The sequence below is a fragment of the Plecotus auritus genome (genome assembly GCF_963455305.1).
Source record: "Plecotus auritus genome assembly, chromosome: 4".
In the NCBI taxonomy this organism is placed as follows: Eukaryota; Metazoa; Chordata; class Mammalia; order Chiroptera; family Vespertilionidae; genus Plecotus; species Plecotus auritus.
In genome coordinates, this window is record NC_137775.1 from 2,866,925 (window position 1) to 2,886,713 (window position 19,789).

General features: G+C 48.8%; 1 protein-coding gene across 2 annotated transcripts in view; it reads right to left on the reverse strand.

Moving 5' to 3' along the window:
• The window catches only part of PACRG (parkin coregulated), a 346,093-nt gene that overhangs the window by 278,759 nt on the left and 47,545 nt on the right, over positions 1-19,789 (reverse strand). Inside the window, exon 2 of one of the 2 annotated variants that reach the window (XM_080666363.1) lies at positions 11,951-12,085. The exons of the other annotated variant lie outside the window; for it this stretch is intronic. Coding sequence (XP_080522489.1) covers positions 11,951-12,085 — 135 coding nt within the window. The remainder of the gene's footprint in view (positions 1-11,950; positions 12,086-19,789) is intronic. 2 annotated transcript variants of the gene reach the window in all.

Sequence of the window (19,789 nt, forward strand, 5' to 3'; positions counted from 1 at the left end):
ATTGTGACAAAAATAATAATCTATGACATCACAGAAGAAAACTTTCCTCACTTGAGAAAAAGTTTCAAGTAGGTAGACAGAGTAAGCTTACTACATTAAAGAATTAATGAAAAGAAAAATGTACATACATAAAAGCAACTTTTAATTATACAAAAATACTGCAATTACCCAGACTTTGAAAATCAGTAATCAAACAAACAAAAACAGATCAAAGAAATAAAAATTAGAGTGGTCTTAATCTTTCAGCCACCATCTGTTAGACGATAATGATGTTAAATGTTCAGCGATTTATTTGTAGGAGAATGGTTGTAATTTAAGCATGTTAACAGTGATCAATCAAATCATGGTTCATATATGAAAAAATATGTCTTCAAAAAATTCAAGAGTTCAGAAATAGTCAACCCATGTACATGTATAGAGATATGAATCTAAATAAGAACTCAAGAAATGGAAATTTATGGCTTAAAGCTTTATGGATTTTCCCTTATTCAGACTGGAACACAGTCTTGGAAATTCTGTAGGACTGTTTGTTGTGATATGTCTTAGATCGGGAACGGAGATTTGCTTTATGATTCTGTCAGTGGTCTTTGTCCATTTTTATATTTGTCCCAAAATCAAGCAGTGTGTTTCATATTTAATGTCTTCTTCATAATATTTGTCCCTGTTCTCCATAAACAAATGACATGCTCACAATGACAAATCAACATATGTGGTTGGCACTGTGGCATGGGAATGAGAAAGGAGAAGCCACGTGTGAGCTTGCCAAAGCAGAGCCGCACAGGCGCGTATTCGCATGTAGCTCCCCCACGGGCCTTCAGTCCAGACCACTGAAAGGCTTTGGGGAGGGGGGGCATGGGCAGAGTGGAGAGGGCCAATGGGATTAAAAAAGGGGGGACGGCTCTGGTCGATTTGGCTCAGTGGATAGAGCATCGGCCTGCGGACTCAAGGGTCCTAGGTTCAATTCCGGTCAAGGGCACATGCCTGGGCTGTGGGCTCGATCCCCAGTGCAGGGGCGTGTAGGAGGCAGCCGATCAATGATTCTCTCTCATCATTGATGTTTCTATGTCTCTCTCTCCCTCTCCCTTCCTCTCTGAAATCAATAAAAATACATTAAGAAAAAGGGGGGGGGGGACAACTGCAATGCTTTCAACAGTAAAGATAGATTTTTAAGACACTGTTAAGAAGCATACTAAACTATGGCTGTCTTGTTAGTTGCTGCAGTTAAACGGGGGAAAACTAATAATAATTTATTCTCCTGTGGCAGTTATGGCCATTATTCATCTCCTCTGCTAATTAACCCTTGAACGTGCCTTTGATTTTCTTAAAAATCATCATATGAAACACAATTTCAACAAAGTAAAATATATACACGTGGAAGAAAGACTGAACTAAAACATCAGTATTGCACTGAAAGTTGTTATCTCAGATTAATGCTGTCTTCTGTATAAATTTTATCCATTTTTTCAAATTTTCTACAGCAATCATCTATTGGTTTAAAACTCAAAAAATGAAAAAATTTAGTAAGTGCCAATAATTTTTATTTCATATAATGACAAATTTCTAAAAATGAGTTGTATATCAGTTTATCTATAGATCCAGAAACATAGAGGCATGAAACAGACTGATGCATCTCAGAGGGAAGGTGGAGGAGGGTGGGAAGAGATCACCCGAAGAACATGTATGCATGTATGCACAACCCATGAACAGGGACAATAGGGCGGTGAGGGCCTGAGGCAGGGTCAATGGGGGAAAAAGAGGACATATGTAATACTTTCAATAATAAGATTTTTAAAAAATGAGTTGTGCACTATTCTCAACTATACAAAAACAAAGATAAGACATATCCTTTGAAAGATGTTGACACCATTGCATTCAATGAATGAAGGAATGGTGAGTGATTTCTTTATTCCTTCTACTTTTCAATATTTTATTTTATAAAATAAACATGTATATATTTCATATTGAGAGTAAAATCTTAATAATACAGGTACAAATTTACATGTTTCTACATGAATTCAACCGATTATCCTACCATAAAACTTTCAAGGTCAGGATAACCTTCCTTGTGGCAAAAATAAAACGTTATGTCCTAAAATTGTTGCCTCAAATATTAAAATTGATATGATTATGCATTAACATAGTATTTAGATTTTATCTGAAAGAAGAGGAGACACTTTAACACAACTGCAGGGGGTTGGAAATTCACGGGGTACCTAGAAGCCTCAAATGTGAGGAGACCCTTTGACCCCCTAAATCAGTGGTCGGCAAACTCATTAGTCCACAGAGCCAAATATCAACAGTACAACGATTGAAATTTCTTTGGAGAGCCACATTTTTTAAACCTAAACTTCTTCTAACGCCACTTCTTCAACATAGACTCACCCAGGCCGTGGTATTTTGTGGAAGAGCCACACTCAAGGGGCCAAAGAGCCGCATGTGGCTCGCGAGCCGCAGTTTGCCGACCACGGCCCTAAATGAAAACATCAAGCAAACATTGACTTTTCCTTTTTACTATCTGATTTCATTTGTCATTTGTCAAAGAACTTTTGATCTCAAAAGTGCTTCAGCAAAGAAAAGGGCCGTGTGCCAGGTGATCAGACAGACCGGGACCTTGAAATCAGCACCTGCAGGGAAATCAGCACTCTCTCCCCAGGCCGGTGTGGTGATAGCACCGAAGTGCAGGTGGGTCCCCGCAGGATTTCCTGACCAGCGGCAACAGACGGCCTCGTCCAGATCAGAGGACCAATTCCCCTGTAACGACAAGACCTGAGTTGGGGTGCAGGGGGGGCAGCAAGCCCACTTCACGGGTGAGTGAGTGACAATGCGGTATCTTAGCTGTGGCACCCTAACGCCACCAAGGGCTGCTCCCATATTTCTTTTTTCTTTTCTTTTCTTTTTTTTTTTTTAATCCTCACCCGAGGATATCTTCCCATTGGTTTTTAGGGAGAGGGGAAGAGAGAGGAAAGACAGAGAGACACATCGGTGTGAGGGAGACACATCGATGGGTTGCTTCTAGCATGAGCCCTGACCAGGGCCCTGCAGGGAGGATCCTGCAACCAAGGTATGTTCCCTTGACTGAAGTCGAACCCAGGACCCTTTGGTCTACAGGCCGATGCTCTATCCACTGAGCCAAACGGGCAATGGTGGCTGCTACATGTCCACAGCGGGGGCCGTTTAACGTGGAAAGGGGAGTGACTTGGGGAATTTCCCTCCAGTGTCCCCTGGCCCAGGGCTCTGAGGCGTCCACACTGCTCGCTCCCCTCGGGCCCTGGCCCTGTGAGTTGTGGGAGCCGGTGCCACCAAATCACGGCACGGAGCGACAGGCGACCTTTCTTTTCCCTCGCTGCCACTTTCCGGGGCTGTAAATCAGGGACTTTCAAGCTGGAAGAGGTGGCATATGCCCTCGCGTGAAGAACAGATGGAGGCTCGCGGGAGAATTGTTTCTGCGGGCTTGCTACAGGCAGCCCTGCCCCATAAAAGTGAGCCATTCGCACTAATTTCCCACATAAATTACCGGGGCGGCGGGGAGCGCCGGCCCATTCAGCGGAAAACCCTTCATCTGGCTGTCAGAGGTCAGCTCGCCCTTCTAAATGGAAGGCATTTCTGAGCCGCGGCTGTGCTTTCCTGCCGTGCACTTCCCGGGCAGAGCGATCTGCATCGAATACAAGACGGGCGTGCGTTGTGGACGCGGGCCCTCCTCCAAAAGCTCGGACCAGCGCGTTGATTGCCAGGGGATCCCTTTTCTCAAGACTTCAAGAGTGAGCTCTGACAGTTAATCCCAGAGGAATTAACAGTGGAACCAAAAGTCAGGTACATTGTCCCTTTTCTTGGGCCTTACAAAGGCTATCAAGGCCTGTTTTCCAAACCCGCACTTGGGCTGCTAGCAAAGGACACGAAGAAGCCCAGACCCTCCGGGAACATTCACGCTCCCTCGTGTGAAACAAATGACTCAGTTCAGACATAAATTTGCCTGCGAGATTTCAAAAATCAGTCCTGGCTCCCCCTGGGGTGGGGGAATAGATAAAGATTTTGAATCCTCAAGATCCTGAAACATTAAGAAACTGAAGCCGCCACAGGACTGAACTATTAATCCAACATCATGGAATTCTGACAACAATAAACCGAAGATGAATGGATCAGGTATCGCATCAGCGCGCCTTCCTTTAAAATGCAACGGTATTTACAGACATGAGCTGTCATGATTTGGGGTGGCTTTTAACTGTACGGAAACCAGTACACATTTCATAATCATTATATCCAGTAGCTTTCTCCTAATAGGGAATTATCAGTATGTCCATGAAAACGGTCCCCCTGGCACAGTTTCTATAGTTCATGATACTAAGAACTGAAGTACAAGAACATACCAGGGGAAAAGCCCTGATGAGAGGATTAGCAACTGGTGGGGCGACTCGGGATGGAAGGTGCTGCCGGCCACCGTCAGGGGAAATGTCTAAGCATCCAGTCCATCTGCGCCCAGCGTCTTCGTTCCTTGGATGTTACAGGGGGGACATGCATTTTCAGGCATTGAGAAAAAAGAAATGAACTTGTCACTCTGAAATTTAAGGAGATTAAGGAATGAGCAGCCATTGGTAAAGTGTGGATGTACAACAGGGGGAGCGTTTTCATGATAAAAGTGCCACCCACAGAAACCATCGCACATAGCTCCAGAGACTTGGTCTCGGTGGCTGATTCCTGACCCGTATTTGTTCTTCAGAGTATTTCACGAGCATCCGATTAGTGATTACGACAAGGCGTTTCTCAGAGCTCCCCACGAAACAGCCATATCCAGCATCAAGTGCGTGGTTGTCCTTACAGGCTGGAAAGCGTGGCCTAGAGAGAGAGACGTGGCCAATGAAGCAGCGTCGGCGGAGGTCACAGGTGAGGGACGGGCTCCAGCAGGCTCACTGCCACCCACACACCACGGGGGTGGGGGGTGGGGGGGAGGAGAGGCAGGGCAGTGAAGGCACAGACTAGAGGCACAGACAGGGACCCCTGCCTTAAGGAGCTCCAGGCTGCACCGCCTTCCTGACCTGGCTTTGCACCTTGTGGTACCGACCTGGTTTTCGTTTTCTTTTAACACTAGTGGCCCGGTGCACGAATTCGTGCACATTAAAGGGGGATTCATTAGAGGAAATAATTCAATATTGCTATTTGCCCTTTCTCTGTAATAGAAGTGTCAGAGATGAAAGAAAATTAGTAAAATGTATATGAAAACCTTCCTCCTGTCAGAGTCTGGGGCGCACCTCGGGACCCAGAGTCAAGTCCCCGCCCACCCACATGCGTCTCAAAATCACGTGAGACCCAGACCCAGCCTGCACCCGTTCCCCCCACCCCCCTGCATTGGGCTAGATCCAGACCCAACCAGTCCCACCCTTGTCAAGCCCCACCGGGCAGGGGACATAGCCTCAGGTCCCCTGGCCTGGCGCCAGAGGAGGGGGGTGTGGCCTGAGGTCCCCCAGCCCAGACCGGGGTGGGGGGCGTGCCTTGAGGTCCTCTGTCAAGCCCCACCAGGTGGGGGACATGGCCTGAGATCCCCTGTCAAGCCCCCCTGGGCGGGAGGCACTGCCTGAGTTCCCCCGACCCAGCACTAGGGGTGCACCTTGAGGACCCCCATCAAGCCCTGCTGGGTGGGGAGCATAGTCTGAGGTCCCCTGTCAAGCCCCGCCAGGCAGGGGGGCGCAGCCTCAGGTCCCCTGGCCCGGTGCTGGGTGGGGGTGCGGCCTGAGGTCCCCCGGCCTGGTGCCAGGGTGGGGGGCGTGGCCTAAAGTCCCCTGTCTAGCCCCACCTGGTGGGGGGCATGACCTGAGGTCCCCCGGCCTGGTGCTGAGGCGGGGGGAGCAGCCTGAGGTCCCCTAGCCCAGCACCAGGATGGGAAGTGCACCTTAAGGTCCCCCATCAAGCCCCGCTGGGTGGGGGGCATGGCCTCAGGTCCCTGCTGATTGCTTGTTAAGGCTCCTTAAGGGAACGTGGCCTCAGCTGTGGGTGCAGCCATCTTTGTGACGGAGTGATGGTCAATTAGCATATCCCCTCTTTATTAGATAGGAGGATTCAACCTGTGTAAAACAACATGCAATCTTTTGGTAATAAGCTGGGTGTAGCTATAGAAATGAGTACATTTATAGAAGTCACCGGTCGAAAACAGAAAAGTGCGTTTTCCGTTCCCTGCGTCACATTAATTTATGAAGTCACTTTTTAACAGAAAAACAGTCTTGGATCCTAGTGTTAGTCAACCCGTAACGGTGCCATTACCATAGGAACCCCCAGGGGTGTGCGTGGTGGGGGTGCTGCGTGCACCTCCCACGGGCCGGCAGGAAGGCACACTTCAGGCAGTGCAGGGAGGGTGAGTGAGCCCAGTCTCACCGGCTACATGTACCAGTTCTGGTTTTATTAAGTTTCTTTCCATATGGTTGGCTCTAATGATCATTTACATATCACACTAAAGACACACACAAGATGCCCACTGCCCACCACGACACTGCAGCTGAGGGTCAGGAGGTGCCGATGGGAGGTCCGAGGCCGAGGACAAGGCCGGCTTGAGCCCTCCCCTTTCTCAGACAATGTGAAGACTTTGGAACAGGGTTAGTGCCACACCCTCATTTGGCTGGAGTTACAGGCCCTCTGCCTTTCTACCCAAACTCCCTAGTGCCCGGCCTCCTCCCGCAGGGTCATTAGGAAGTCAGCGGAGAACGAGACCCTGCCTGGTCACAGTCCGCGCGCAGCACGGTGGCTGGGCCGCGGGGCCAGGCGGTTCCCAGCGGCATCTCCGAGTCAGCTCGCGTGTGGACTGCAAGGATGCCGGCTCATCGGGTACGGTCCCAGCTGGCTTCGTCTCCGGAAGGACGGAATGGTTTCTCATGCCGTTTCGTTATTTTTAGAAACCCAACGTGACTAATTTTCCCCAGCTTTCTGCCGGGGTCTGCGCAGAGGTGGTTATTTTAAAAGAACGTGCATTTCGGTGCTATTTTAAGTCAGTGGCTCAGGATCGCAATTTACGTAAAACGGCGATTTTCCCAGCGCTGCCTTCACTCGTGCATGTGTCCCTCGTTCGCCGTGTCCGTAACCGCTATTATTTCAAGTTCACTGGGGCGACTCCGCCAAATGACATCAGACTCCTGCCCGAAATAGAGAACTCGGACGGGCTCCTGGCTCCTTCCCCCGAATCAACCCTGGAGAAGCTAGAGGGGGCAACATGGGTTCCTAGAAGTAAGAAAAGAGGAAAGGAAGGCGAGAGGGGAGGAGAGAGGAGGCAGGGGCAGGGCGGAGGAAGGGCCAGGGGACTGGGAGGGAGGGGCGGGAGGGGAGGGAGGGTCAAAGGCCTGAGGCTGATTTAAACTGACCGGGGGCCAGGGGGGTGTCTGGAGGCAGGAGAGGATGGTTTACACGCAGGTGTCCTCAAACTACGGCCCGCGGGCCACATGCGGCCCGCCGAGGACATGTATCCGGCCCGCTGGGTGCCGCTGCCTGTCCTGCTTAGCAGCCGACGCGTCCCGGGCCCGCAGTGCGCATAGGAATTTGTTCATAGTTTTTTTTTTTAAACTATAGTCCGGCCCTCCAACGGTCTGAGGGACAGGGAACTGGCCCCCTGTTTAAAAAGTTTGAGCACCCCTGGAAGCCGTGCCAACGCCCACATCGGTTCACAGTCCCCTGTGACCCATGCTTTAATGCTGGCTTTCAGTGCAAGTTAAACCTCCTCTCCGGCGAAGGACCCCCTTCTCCACTTAGGCCTCCCTCCACCTCCTCCGAGCAGAGGGGAAGACAACACCCGAATATTCTGCCAGTTGGTGTAACATTTCTTCTCCCTCCGGGATGCCGGTGAAGGCCGCCTCCCCCCAGCGCTGTCCAGTGGGTCTGAGGCCCACTTCACGGGGGGTCAGGGCCTGCGCGTGGACACGCGCTAACTCAGCCACAAGTGGAAGCGGCCCCTGGTCCCACCGTGACCTGCTCCGCGAGGCATCGGAAAGGTTCGCCCTTTGCCATCGCTGTCGCCTGTCCTCTGGACGGGGCAGCTACACGGACAGAGTCAAGTCACGCTTGCGGAAGTCAGCACAGTCTACGAGGAAACGCAGAGAACGGGGCAGGTTAACCGCGTTTAAGTACGTCGGAGGCGTTTCATGGCTTGAACCGTCGCTCATCACAGGCGTCCTTGCTATTTTAGAAAATGAATATGGAAAAATAGAAAGCATGGCAGAGCGTGCCCAGGAGCCTTCATATTCCCGGTCAGACCTACTCATCCTGCCACTGGCAAGCGCATCGGGAATGTCACCAAAAACGTTTTGAAAACTTGCCCGTATTTGCCAAGGAACGTGTGTGCGCTAAGCAGGGGCGGCCGCGGCGGAGACCCCGTCAGCCCTCGCTGCTGTTTCACAGGGAGCCCCGCCTCGCCACCGTCTTCCGTCTGGGTAGCAGGCTCGCCCCTTTTATGTTTTTTGGTTTTTGTTTTTTATATATATTTTATTGATTTTTACAGAGAGGAAGGGAGAGGGATAGAGAGCTAGAAACATCGATGAGAGAGAAACATCGATCAGCTGCCTCCTGCACACCTCCCACTGGGGATGTGCCCGCAACCAAGGTACATGCCCTTGACCGGAATCGAACCTGGGACCGTTCAGTCCGCAGGCCGACGCTCTATCCACTGATGTTTTTTTACGGCAATTATCTCCATCGAGAGCAGCGCTGTCTAATACGGTGACCGTGTGGCCACTCAAATTAAAATTAATTAAAATCAGCATTTCAGTTCCTGGGTCTCCCTGGGCACATTGCAAGTGCTTAGCGGCCACATCTGGCGGCGCCAGCTCGGGTGGCGGGACCCTGGCCAGGCTGAGCGCGGCCTTCGCGGCTGCGACCTCCCAGGTTCCTCCAGGACCATCGAAGGGCGCCGGCGGCCGCCCCGTCCGCCCTGCCCCTCGGCAGGTGGAACAGATGGCCGAGTCCGCGCGCACTGAACTGTGCCGCCCGCTCAGGATGCGGGCTGAGAGCCCTAAACATGCACAGCCGTCTACCTGTCTCCAAGTCTCACTTCTACTTTCGGGCCTCAGTGTGTCCTGTACAGGACACAACCTCAGAGTCCTGTTGGTGGTGGCCGGCCAGCCATTCCAGCGCCAGGAGAAGGGGGCCTGACACCTTGGGCGGGTCCTCCTCAGCCTCATGAGGGGGAGGAGCCTGAGATGCCGCCAGCCTGCACTGGCTTCAGAGCAGAGACTCTAAGTCAGCCGTGGGCAAACTACGGCCCGCGGGCCGGATCCGGCTGTTCTATCCGGTTCTCTTGCTCTCCCCTCCGCTCCTTTACTTTGAATTTATATTAGTTCACACAAACACTCCATCCATGCTTTTGTTCCGGCCCTCTGGTCCAGTTTAAGAACCCGTTGTGGCCCTCGAGTCAAAAAGTTTGCCCACCCCTGCTCTAAGTACTTCAGGCCACAGGCCTCCTGAAGGAATGGCCCCCCTCACCCCTTAATGGTGCACGCCACCGCAGGCACCCACACACTCCCGGCGTCCTGGGCTGTCCCAGGAGAGTGGAGGGGACCAGTGCTTTCTTGGGGAAGCACAGCTGCTCAGGAGGCTGTGTGTAGTCTGACACGAAGATGAGGCCTTTGCCTGACCTGGTGCCCCCACTCTGTGCACACACGGGGAAGGAGGTCACAGGGGCTTTTGTGTGTGTGTATATATGTGTGGTGGGGAGCCCTACTTCCTTCTATATGCAAGACCCCTTCCTTGAAATGCACCCCAAAGAAGAGTCGCAGGCTCCTAGCAAGTACCAGAGGGCCCCCACCATGAACATGCCAAGGAAGAGAGAGGAATAGCAAGCCTGTGCGTGATCATCTCAACGTCTTGTTTCCAGTATTAAAATAGTACGAGTGAAAAGCGTTCAGCAAAACTTTAGAAGAGCGAGGTCTCCGGGACCCAGGATAGGACGTTTCTTTACAAGCACGCCATCCTCCTACCCCGGCAGCACACACACGGACTCCTCTTTCTCTGATTCTTCGGATCGCTGCATCAGCACTGCAGTCAGCAGCCGCTTAAAAGAATGAATGAAGCCGGGACAAGGAGAGCAGGCTGTGTCCCTCCAGACGGATGCGTTAGCAGAGACCCAGCAGTGAGATGATTCCGCAGATGTTACTGCCGAGATGCATTTTTCCTATTCTCATGACGTTTCTAAGAGTTACTCATAGGGTTATTTGAGCAGGTCAAAACACCTATACATTCTTTTTATTGATCTGATTTTTTTAATATATATATTTTATTGTTTTTTTACAGAGAGGAAGGAAGAGGGATAGAGAGTTAGAAACATCGATGAGAGAGAAGCATCGATCAGCTGCCTCCTGCACACCTCCCACTGGGGATGTGCCCTCAACCAAGGTACATGCCCTTGACCGGAATCGAACCCGGGACCCTTCAGTCCGCAGGCTGATGCTCTATCCACTGAGCCAAACCGGTTTTGGCAATCTGATTTTTATGTCCTGTAATTACTTAAAAGACCAAAACCACTCACTTTTTATGAAGAAACGGGGCACACTCTTTGCTGAGGAAGAATATGCCATATTTATTCCTCCACTGTGTTATCGTGTGTAAAACGGTAAATAGACAAACAAACATAATCAAATATAAACAAACCCCCAAACCACGGTCACGTGTTGGGAATAGGCACTTATTAGTATGCTACGACTAAAATATGCACATTTTCACATAACACATTCTGCGTGTTAATAGAGATGATTAAAAACATGGTAAGAATGTCCTTCACCACCCTAATTCAACAAGGACCCCTTCCGATTGCTCTTGCCAAATCATTTGTAACAATTCTAAGTTCAATAACTGAGTATCAGAGGCCTGCTCAGGTTTGGAAATGTTTGATAATTATGTGAAAACACATACAGACATACTAGGAATAATGCAAACAATCTGTTTTGTTTTGTTTTTTCTATTAAAAAGAGAAGAAGTTAATACCAATGAACCTTTCTAAGATAGTTTGATAAATTCCTCAACTCGATCATTTTATCTCTTAGCATAAGTGTATTTGTTACCAATTACAAACAATTTCCACGTTCGCCTTCAGACACCACCAGGGCTTTTTGGTGAGATGGGCCAGTGGCTTACTGTCAATGACATTTGGCAAAACCCTTTGATGTTCCTTAACCCAATGTGACGCTCACACGCGTTACCACGCTTTTCTCTTTCCAGCCGCGAAGCCCTTCTGGCTGATCAATATCACCCAGTGCAAAGCCGTTGATAACAACGCTCATTAACTGGCAGGAGCCGGTCAGAGATGGGCATTCCTTTTCAAATGAAATGGAACAGCCTCCTCCGGTGAAGAGATGGATGAGTTTTTACCAATAACCTCCGCGAGCCTTTGAGAGAGAAGGGGCCGCGTTAGACGGGAGCCATTAGGCAATACATTTATTTTGCAACCAATTAACCTTTTGTCAAAAAAGTGTCGGTGCCGTAAAGGTTCCGGCGGCGGGGGTCACCCTCAAGGGGCACGCATGTCAGCCACGCGGCGACACGTCTGCAGGCAGGAGGGGCGGGGCAGGGCCGCTCCCGGTGCGGGGCCCCCGACGCTGACCTATGCACTTAGGGAATGAGCTTCCCTTGCAAGTGCCCCGTGGGACGGGACAGGACGGGACAGGACGGGACGTGTCCTGGGAGATAAATGGCTGCTGCCCTCTGTGTCCGCCACCAGCTCCATCACTTGGCGGCGGCCCGGGACAGGCCGGCTGCCAGTTCTCAGAAAGGCAGAGAGGACCCTGGCACCGGGCACTGTGCGGAGGCACCGCCACTCTGCCACTCTCTCTTCTGCAGCCCGAAGGTAACTGTCCGTCCAGGTGGACAGCCGGCCCAGGGCTCCCTCCGAGGCTGGCCCACCTCCTCGCTTCGCCGGCCACGCGTGGGCACCGGGCCAGGTCCCCGCAGCCGGCGGGCAGGCGGTGGGCTCTCCAGCTGGGCCCCGACTTACCTTCCACGCAATCTTGTTCCCTTTGGAGTCGTGCTCCAGGGCAATGGGGAAGTCTCCGCGCTCATAAAATTTCCGGAAGGCCGTGGGCTTGGTCGGTCTCTCTTTAAATGCACCTGCCGCGGGCGGGCCTTTCACCTTCAAAGAGAACAGCAGGAATCCGATTTGAAAGTGACCACGGCATGCACAGGGGAAGCCTGGGCTTCTTAAGGACCAAGCTGCATAAAATATTCTGGAGGGTAAAGGCCAGAGTACTAATAATGAACAAAGAAAATCTCACCACTACAAACAAAAGTATTTCATAATCGCTGTTAAGTGTCTACTTTATTTCAAGCTACTTTAGAGAGCACTCCTAGAAAATGTCACTTTCAAATATTACTTTATACGGAAGAAAAGCCAGAACGTTAGTTTAAAATTTTTTTAATAAAGGCATTTAAGTTCAGAGTGTTTCACTTCAAGTTTCCTAACAATTGCAACAGGGACATTGCCTAATCTTATGCAGCTGTTCCCTCACTATATCTCTAGATCAGGGGTGGGCAAACTTTCTGACTCGAGGGCCACAATGGGTTCTTAAACTGGACCGGAGGGCTGGAACAAAAGCATGGATGGAGTGTTTTGTGTGAACTAATATAAATTCAAAGTAAACATCATTACATAAAAGGGTACGGTCTTTTTTTTTTATTTCAATAGTTTTATTCATTTCAAACATTTTAACAAGAAGAATGTAAACACTAATTATTATAATTTGAAACTTCAAAAAATGGAGGAATCATAGCACAATAACATACCTTATATTGAAGATGGCAAAGGCAAAATAAAATTGCCTAACAAAGGAAAGGTACAAAAGCCTTTCAAATTAAACTTAAATATAATAAAATAATTTAAAACTAAAACAAATAGAAAAGAACAAAATGTGTAAACAGTAAATTAAACATTTTCTTTAGTGCAACTTCCAAATTATGCCCGGGACGTAGATGTAGATGGCAATGTAGACTGGGTTGAAAGGTTTTTGGTCTTTAAAACGTCAACTTCAGTGGGAACAGTGTTGTTGGTCTCCTTTTGAGCTAATGCTCTGATCCTGTGCTCTCCAGGGGCGTGTCTCCCTACATCACCACGATAACGTGTCTACGCATTCCCAGGGTGATGTCGGGGGACGCGTCCGCGGGCATTACAAGGAGCCTCTGGAAGATTGAGAGGTTGTTCCTTCTACTCAAGGGGCGGATATAAATCCGGCCACACAGAAGAAGGAGCTGCGGCCGTGTTTCCCGACGTTGCCATGTTAACACTGCTGCTGGTGAAGGAGCGGAGGGGAGAGCAAGAGAACCCTCCTCTCTTTTGGCTCCACGGGCCGGATAGAACAGCCGAACGGGCCGGATCTGGCCCGCGGGCCGTAGTTTGCCCACGGCTGCTCTAGATAATATTTTTTTTTCTGTTCTAAATACAAATGTATCCACAACCCTTACAGGAGGACATCAGGCTATTTTTTTTTATATATTCTACACAATCCATTCCACCCTTCCAGGTAATTCTAAAAATCCGCACATAGGAAAATCCAGTGAAAACTAACTGACCTCTGGAGACGTAATAAAGACCATGTTACTGGACATCACGCAGAAGGAGGTGACTTGACTAAACGCCTTTAAGCACAAGCAAAACTACTGTTAGGGTTCCTCCTGTAAGCCCCAGGTTTGCAGACCAACTACTGTAGACTTTATTTAATGGCCCCAGCATTTTACTCCAATTTATTATTATTAAAAATGCAGGGCAAATAAGGAACCATAAATCAAACTAGGTTTGTGGAGAAATGCAATTAGGACCTGCCTGAACGGTGGGGGCTATCCATAAACCAATTAGGGAGAGTGGATGGCGCAGCAGAATGCTTTTAATAAAATCTAATGCACTTGGGAGCCACCGTATCGAATGCACTTTGGGGCAAGTCCAGATGCCAGAGGTCTGTACATGCATTTAGCGAATGTGCTGTAATGGATGCAGGACTCGGATCACAGTCTGTCGTATGGTCACAAGACTAATAATAATTAGTAGGAAAGAATGTCAGGCTCTTGCAAATTCTTTATCATGGAGTTTGAAATTTTCCTTTTCAGCCACTTTATTGTTAGCATACCTGAAGCTGCTAAAAACAAACAACAACAATGAAAACCACCTTCTCCCTTCAGCTGGGACATCCACATCGCGTCATTCGAATGGGCCCGTTGAGCCACCGCACTAAGATTGAAACAATAGCCGAAACCGGTTTGGCTCAGTGGATGGAGCGTTGGCCTGCGGACTGGGGGGTCCCGGGTTCGATTCCGGTCAAGGGCATGTACCTTGGTTGCGGGCACATCCCCAGTGGGGGGTGTGCAGGAGGCAGCTGTTCGATGTTTCTCTCTCATCGATGTTTCTAGCTCTCTATCCCTCTCCCTTCCTCTCTGTAAAATATCAATAAAATATATTTTTTTTAAAAAATTAAAAAAAAAAGATTGGAACAATAAAATGCACAGTCACTAATTTCCTATTTCCATCCATTTCAACCTGAAATCTGGACTCATGAAACCGCATTGGTGACGCCTCTGACGAGCACGAGTTGCATCGTCTCTGAGCCTCCCAGGCCCTGGGATGAAGCCTCAGCACCGGCAAGTGTGTGGCCATCAGGCTAGGCTCCTGAGGACGACCTACTGTAAGTCAGCGTCTGCCCCGTTGGCCAACTGCGATTGCTTTACCACCTCCGAACTCCTGCAATACCCGTGGGCACCAAGTGGCCAGGAAATCGCCTGCAAAATATTACACTAAGCGAATCGGACTGCAATGGCAGATGTGGCGGCAGCTCATACCGCCGGGTAGCTGTTCCAGGCAGCTTTGACAATATAACAACTTAATGACACGACAAAGCATTATGGCAGCAATGTTCTTGTTAGCAACAGCCAGGAAAGACAACAAGAGCGTATATGAATATTTATGTGAATAAATAGTCAATAAACAGAGATTACTGCGGAGTCCTTAAAAGTCAGGCCCTACGGCAGGGGTGGGCAAACTTTTTGACTCGGGGGCCACAATGGGTTCTTAAACTGGACCGGAGGGCCGGAACAAAAGCATGGATGGAGTGTTTGTGTGAACTAATATACATTCAAAGTAAAGGAGCGGAGGGGAGAGCAAGAGAACCCTCTGCTCTTTCGGCTCCGCGGGCCGGATAGAACAGCCGAACGGGCTGGATCCGGCCCGCGGGCCGTAGTTTGCCCACGGCTGCCCTACAGGTGACAGTGAGTGGCAGAGAAAACCCAACGGGAGGTGGGTAACCTATTTCAGGAGGACTGTCCCACCAAGATCCAACAGGACGGCTGGTCAGGAGAATGTGGAGTCGGGATGATGAATCTGAACTTCACAAGCATGAGATGGCCAAGGCCTTACGTTAGGGGGCGGGGGATGAAAAATAACAATAAAATCTGCAGATCGGTGTCCATTATTTACAAACATTATTGGTTTCAACAAGACAGACAAGGAGATCAAAGCTTAGAGACATTCCATGACCTGGCAGAAACCACAGAGTTAGTACAGAGCAGGAAGGAGATCCTGGGACAGCACAGAGACCCGGGCCTGGGAATGGAAAACGCTGGGTGTCCACGAAGCCAAGTTAAGACCAGGTGGGCAGACGCTGACGGCAAAATGTCACCTCCACGCCACTCCCTGCTCAGAACCGCAGGGGTGGCTGTATTTACCTGCCTTCTAAGTGCCAGTGTACACTTGACCCACACGCTCAGTTGACCTCTACGCGACCGCCCTAGGGTGGCGGTAATGAGCAGTTGCCACCTTGCTCCCACAGCACAGGTGCAAGAACATACCACGCAACACAGCCGGAAGAGGAAGCCGCCGATCCCGAAACAGAAAATTCTGCAAGCCCGCCTGTTTTCCAAAAGCCTGCCTTTTCGCATAAACCCACCGTGTCCCCAGCTTATTAAAGCAGCCGAGCCGAGCCGAGCCGGACCTTCGCCAGTTAGACAACCTTCCTTTCCTCTGTGCTGCCTCCCTGGTGCTCAAGCATAAGCTTAATAAAATCTGTCCGGAAATTTCTCTGGGGTTGCCTCTCGATTTCTGTCTTTGGGAACCCAAGAACCCCAACGCTGGCAACAATCTGAGCCCCAGTCCGTCTGCCTCTACAGGAAAGGAGCTTTGTCACTGAGGTTGGGGAAATCCAAACAGGAAATAGCTAAGGCACATCGCGGATTGAGCGAGGAGAGCTAGAGGCACTGATTCTATCACGGAGGCCCCACCCTCATGGGGTCATCTCATAAACCTAGTGACCTCCCAGAGGCCCACCTCCCAGCACCATCACTCCAGCAGATGAGCTTTGGGGGAACACAGTCCATAGCATCTCCCTTCTGTCCGCTTTGGATTACTATCTTTAACAAATGAGGATGGCGTCTCCTCATTTTAGTACAAACGCCATATGCATACATTCTTGAACATATGCTTATATATTTTCCAAATTAATATCAATTTGTATGACCTTTTTATACTGAAAGATATTAACCACTGGTTGCATTTGTGGCTAATATCTCACCATCTCTGTTTTCCATTTGTATTTGTTTAGTGTTTAAAGGTTTTAAATTATTTGTAGGGAAGTTTTTTTGTCTTTTTGCCTCCAGCTTTATCTTCTTAGGCCATTCCTCTGTCGACCGTACGATGAATATTCAAACAGACTAATTAAATCATCTCTCTCATCGCCTTAAAACCCAGAAATTGTTTCCCATGGACGCTCTACACAAAGACGTGTGCACGCAGACTGTGATCTCCGTAGTCATTCCTCTGCAGGCACCCCAAGCATAATTCACACCCAAACACCAGCTGGCTCAGACCTGCCCTGCTCTCTGGTCGCCATGATGTTGCTGTCCCATCAACTTGGACTTCTCCCTCGCCCCTCACTGCTTTCTCCTGAAGAGCTAACTGCCTTTAAGACTTAGCACAAACCCCATCTCTTCTAAGAAGCCTTTCCTAATAACTATAACCCCACCCTGCTTCACATTCAGCTTGAAATGCCCGCAGGACAAACAATTAGCAGACTTGGCCATTAAATCGCAATCTGTATGGAGATTATTGGGGGGAGAGGAGGAGTCCTAGGCCAGGGGTCGGCAAACTCATTAGTCAACAGAGCCAAATATCAACAGTACGATTGAAATTTCTTTGGAGAGCCAAATTTTTTAAACTTAAACTTCTTCTAATGCCACTTCTTCAAAATCAACTCGCCCAGGCCGTGGTATTTTGTGGAAGAGCCACACTCAAGGGGCCAAAGAGCCGCATGTGGCTCGCGAGCCGCAGTTTGCCGACCACGGTCCTAGGCTATTGATGAAGTTTGTCTGTAATTGAAATAGAGGGCTAAATCTATGGAAATTGGACCCTGCCGGCCTGGCTCAGTGGTAGAGTGTCAACCTATGAACTAGGAGGTCATGGTTCAATTCCCAGTGAGGGCACAGGCCCAGGTTGCAGACTCAATCCCCAACGTGGGGCGTGCAGGAGGCAGCCGATCCATGATTCTCTCTCATCCTTGATGTTTCTATCTCTCTCCCTTCCTCTCTAAAATCAATAAAAAATATTTTTAAAAATCTATGGAAATTGGTAAACTTTTCTAAAGCGAGAGTATAGGGTGAAATAAAGTCTGAGAAACCGGGCCATTACCTGGAGATTGAATAGCAAGTGGATTCCATGGGGGAAGAGGATTGATGGCAAGAGAATGGGGAAAGGATGGTGTCAGAGAAATCAGTGAATGATACACAGAGGTCAATTGCGAAGAGCACTGGAAGTCCTCTGAAAATTCAAAAAGCTAGAGTGGCACACTGGGGCAGAAGCCCGCCTTCTGTGCCCTGAGGAGTAAGTGGGATAGGGACGTGAAACCACACACACTCTTTGGGGACCTCCGGCCCTCTGGTTGGTCAAGGTCAGAGTTGCTATCAAGGTGTGACTGCTTACAGAGGGGAAAGTCAATGGCAACTGGAAGTGGGGACACCAGAGAATATCAATAGGCATAATACTTGAATTCAGGGACTATTTAACCACAGTACCAGAATGGATTTTAGAACAGAAGACATATTTATAACTAAAAGGGCCAGAAAAAGAAACATATATTTTTCAGTGTTAGAAGCTTATCGATGTGAATTTAAGAACCTAAGGACACATAAACAACAATATCAGAAACAGAGTTAAGAAATTGGCTCAAAAATCGGTCCTGCCAATATCATCTACGCGTTGAAAAATGTAACGAATCTATATATCCAAGTCACTGGACTTGGTGTTCCTGGAGACACAAGATAACTCAAATATCTGATCCTCAAGATAGACGTCACTTAGAAGAGAGGGAAGAATATCCCCATAATCTTCTGTGGAAGTGAGAAGGTGGCAAATGGCACAGAGAGATAGAGAGAATTCTGAGCGCTCCAAGATAAACCCTTGCTCCTTTTAAAATGGATCCTTTTCATTAGAAAATGTTCCTTAGCCTTTCGAAGTGCCTATATCTTTCAGCTGAACCAGGCAGAAATAAATGGTAATTTCCTATGAACCTGAATTCTGTCAATACAATAATTAGAAATAATTATCAGAGAATTCGGTGTGCCTATTTATCACCTTTGTTATTATTAAATCAGAATTAATTTGCCTGCATTTTCTGTATATTTCTTAGATCCAAATAATTATCAATTATTACCACAATTTTCATAGCCGAAAATTCACTACTAATGAGACCAAATGTGTATTTCCTTTCTATGTAAAACCTCTCCTAGCGAAACCCACATTTGTATTTAGAAATTCACTTGTATAAATGGGGAAATTTTGCTAAAATCTAAGGCTTGTGCAATACTTAACATGAAATAAAGTAATCTAAAGTGCTTGCAGAGACCAGTTTAAGTATGGTTAGCATAAATAAAAATTAAAGTTAGTATTATGAATATTGTAACAAGTTACATTTCAATTAGCACTGTCATATGATGAGTATGAAAAAAAACACAAATAACATAGAGTTTTTCAGATCGGTAGGATGAGAAAGGGAGGTACATGAAGAGAGTCGCCCTGAGTGGAATGACTAATATTCCAATTTAAAAAATTAGAGCACTTTAGTACTAGACTTCACTCTCCTACTTGACATAAGTTATGCCTCGTTCCCTAGAGCAGTGGTCGGCAAACTACACTCGCGAGCCGCTGTTTGCCGCTCTGTTGACTAATGAGTTTGCCGACCACTGGCCTAGACTCTCGATTCCAATAATTAGAGGCTGTTGTTGTTCCTTGGTGATTAAGCCCCTAGGCCAGTGGTCGGCAAACTCATTAGTCAACAGAGCGGCAAACTGCGGCTCGTGAGCCGCGTGTTGGTTTGCGAGCCGCAGTTTGCCGACCACTGACTGCCCTAGAGGATCCGAGGCGGCTCCTAGAGGCACACGCAGCACAGACGCATAAATGGGGGTGGGGGTTGGAGATTTAGGGGGGTGAGTGGCCCTACAACAAACATCGCAAGCCATCGGACCCTTCAGAGCCTCCGCTTCCTCGTGTGTCAGATTAAAAAACGGCCCTGGCTGACCTCCGAGATCCTCCCTACACATCCATGACTGCATGTGTGTTCGCTCATTCAACAAATCCCGAGGGCACGGTGTCCGCAGAGGATTCACCCACTGGTGGAGCTAAGTGGGGCTCAGGGCACGCAAACTCCTTATTTCTCCCTCGGGAAGCTGGAACCCACCGGCAGCGTGGAAACACACCCCGGTCTGCACGTCACGGCTCATCCTTCTCAGCTCCGTCGCCTTAGCAGTGACCCAGCTTCCAGGAGCCAGTTTCCCACGGGCCAGCATCCCCGGCCGGGCCAGCATCCACGGC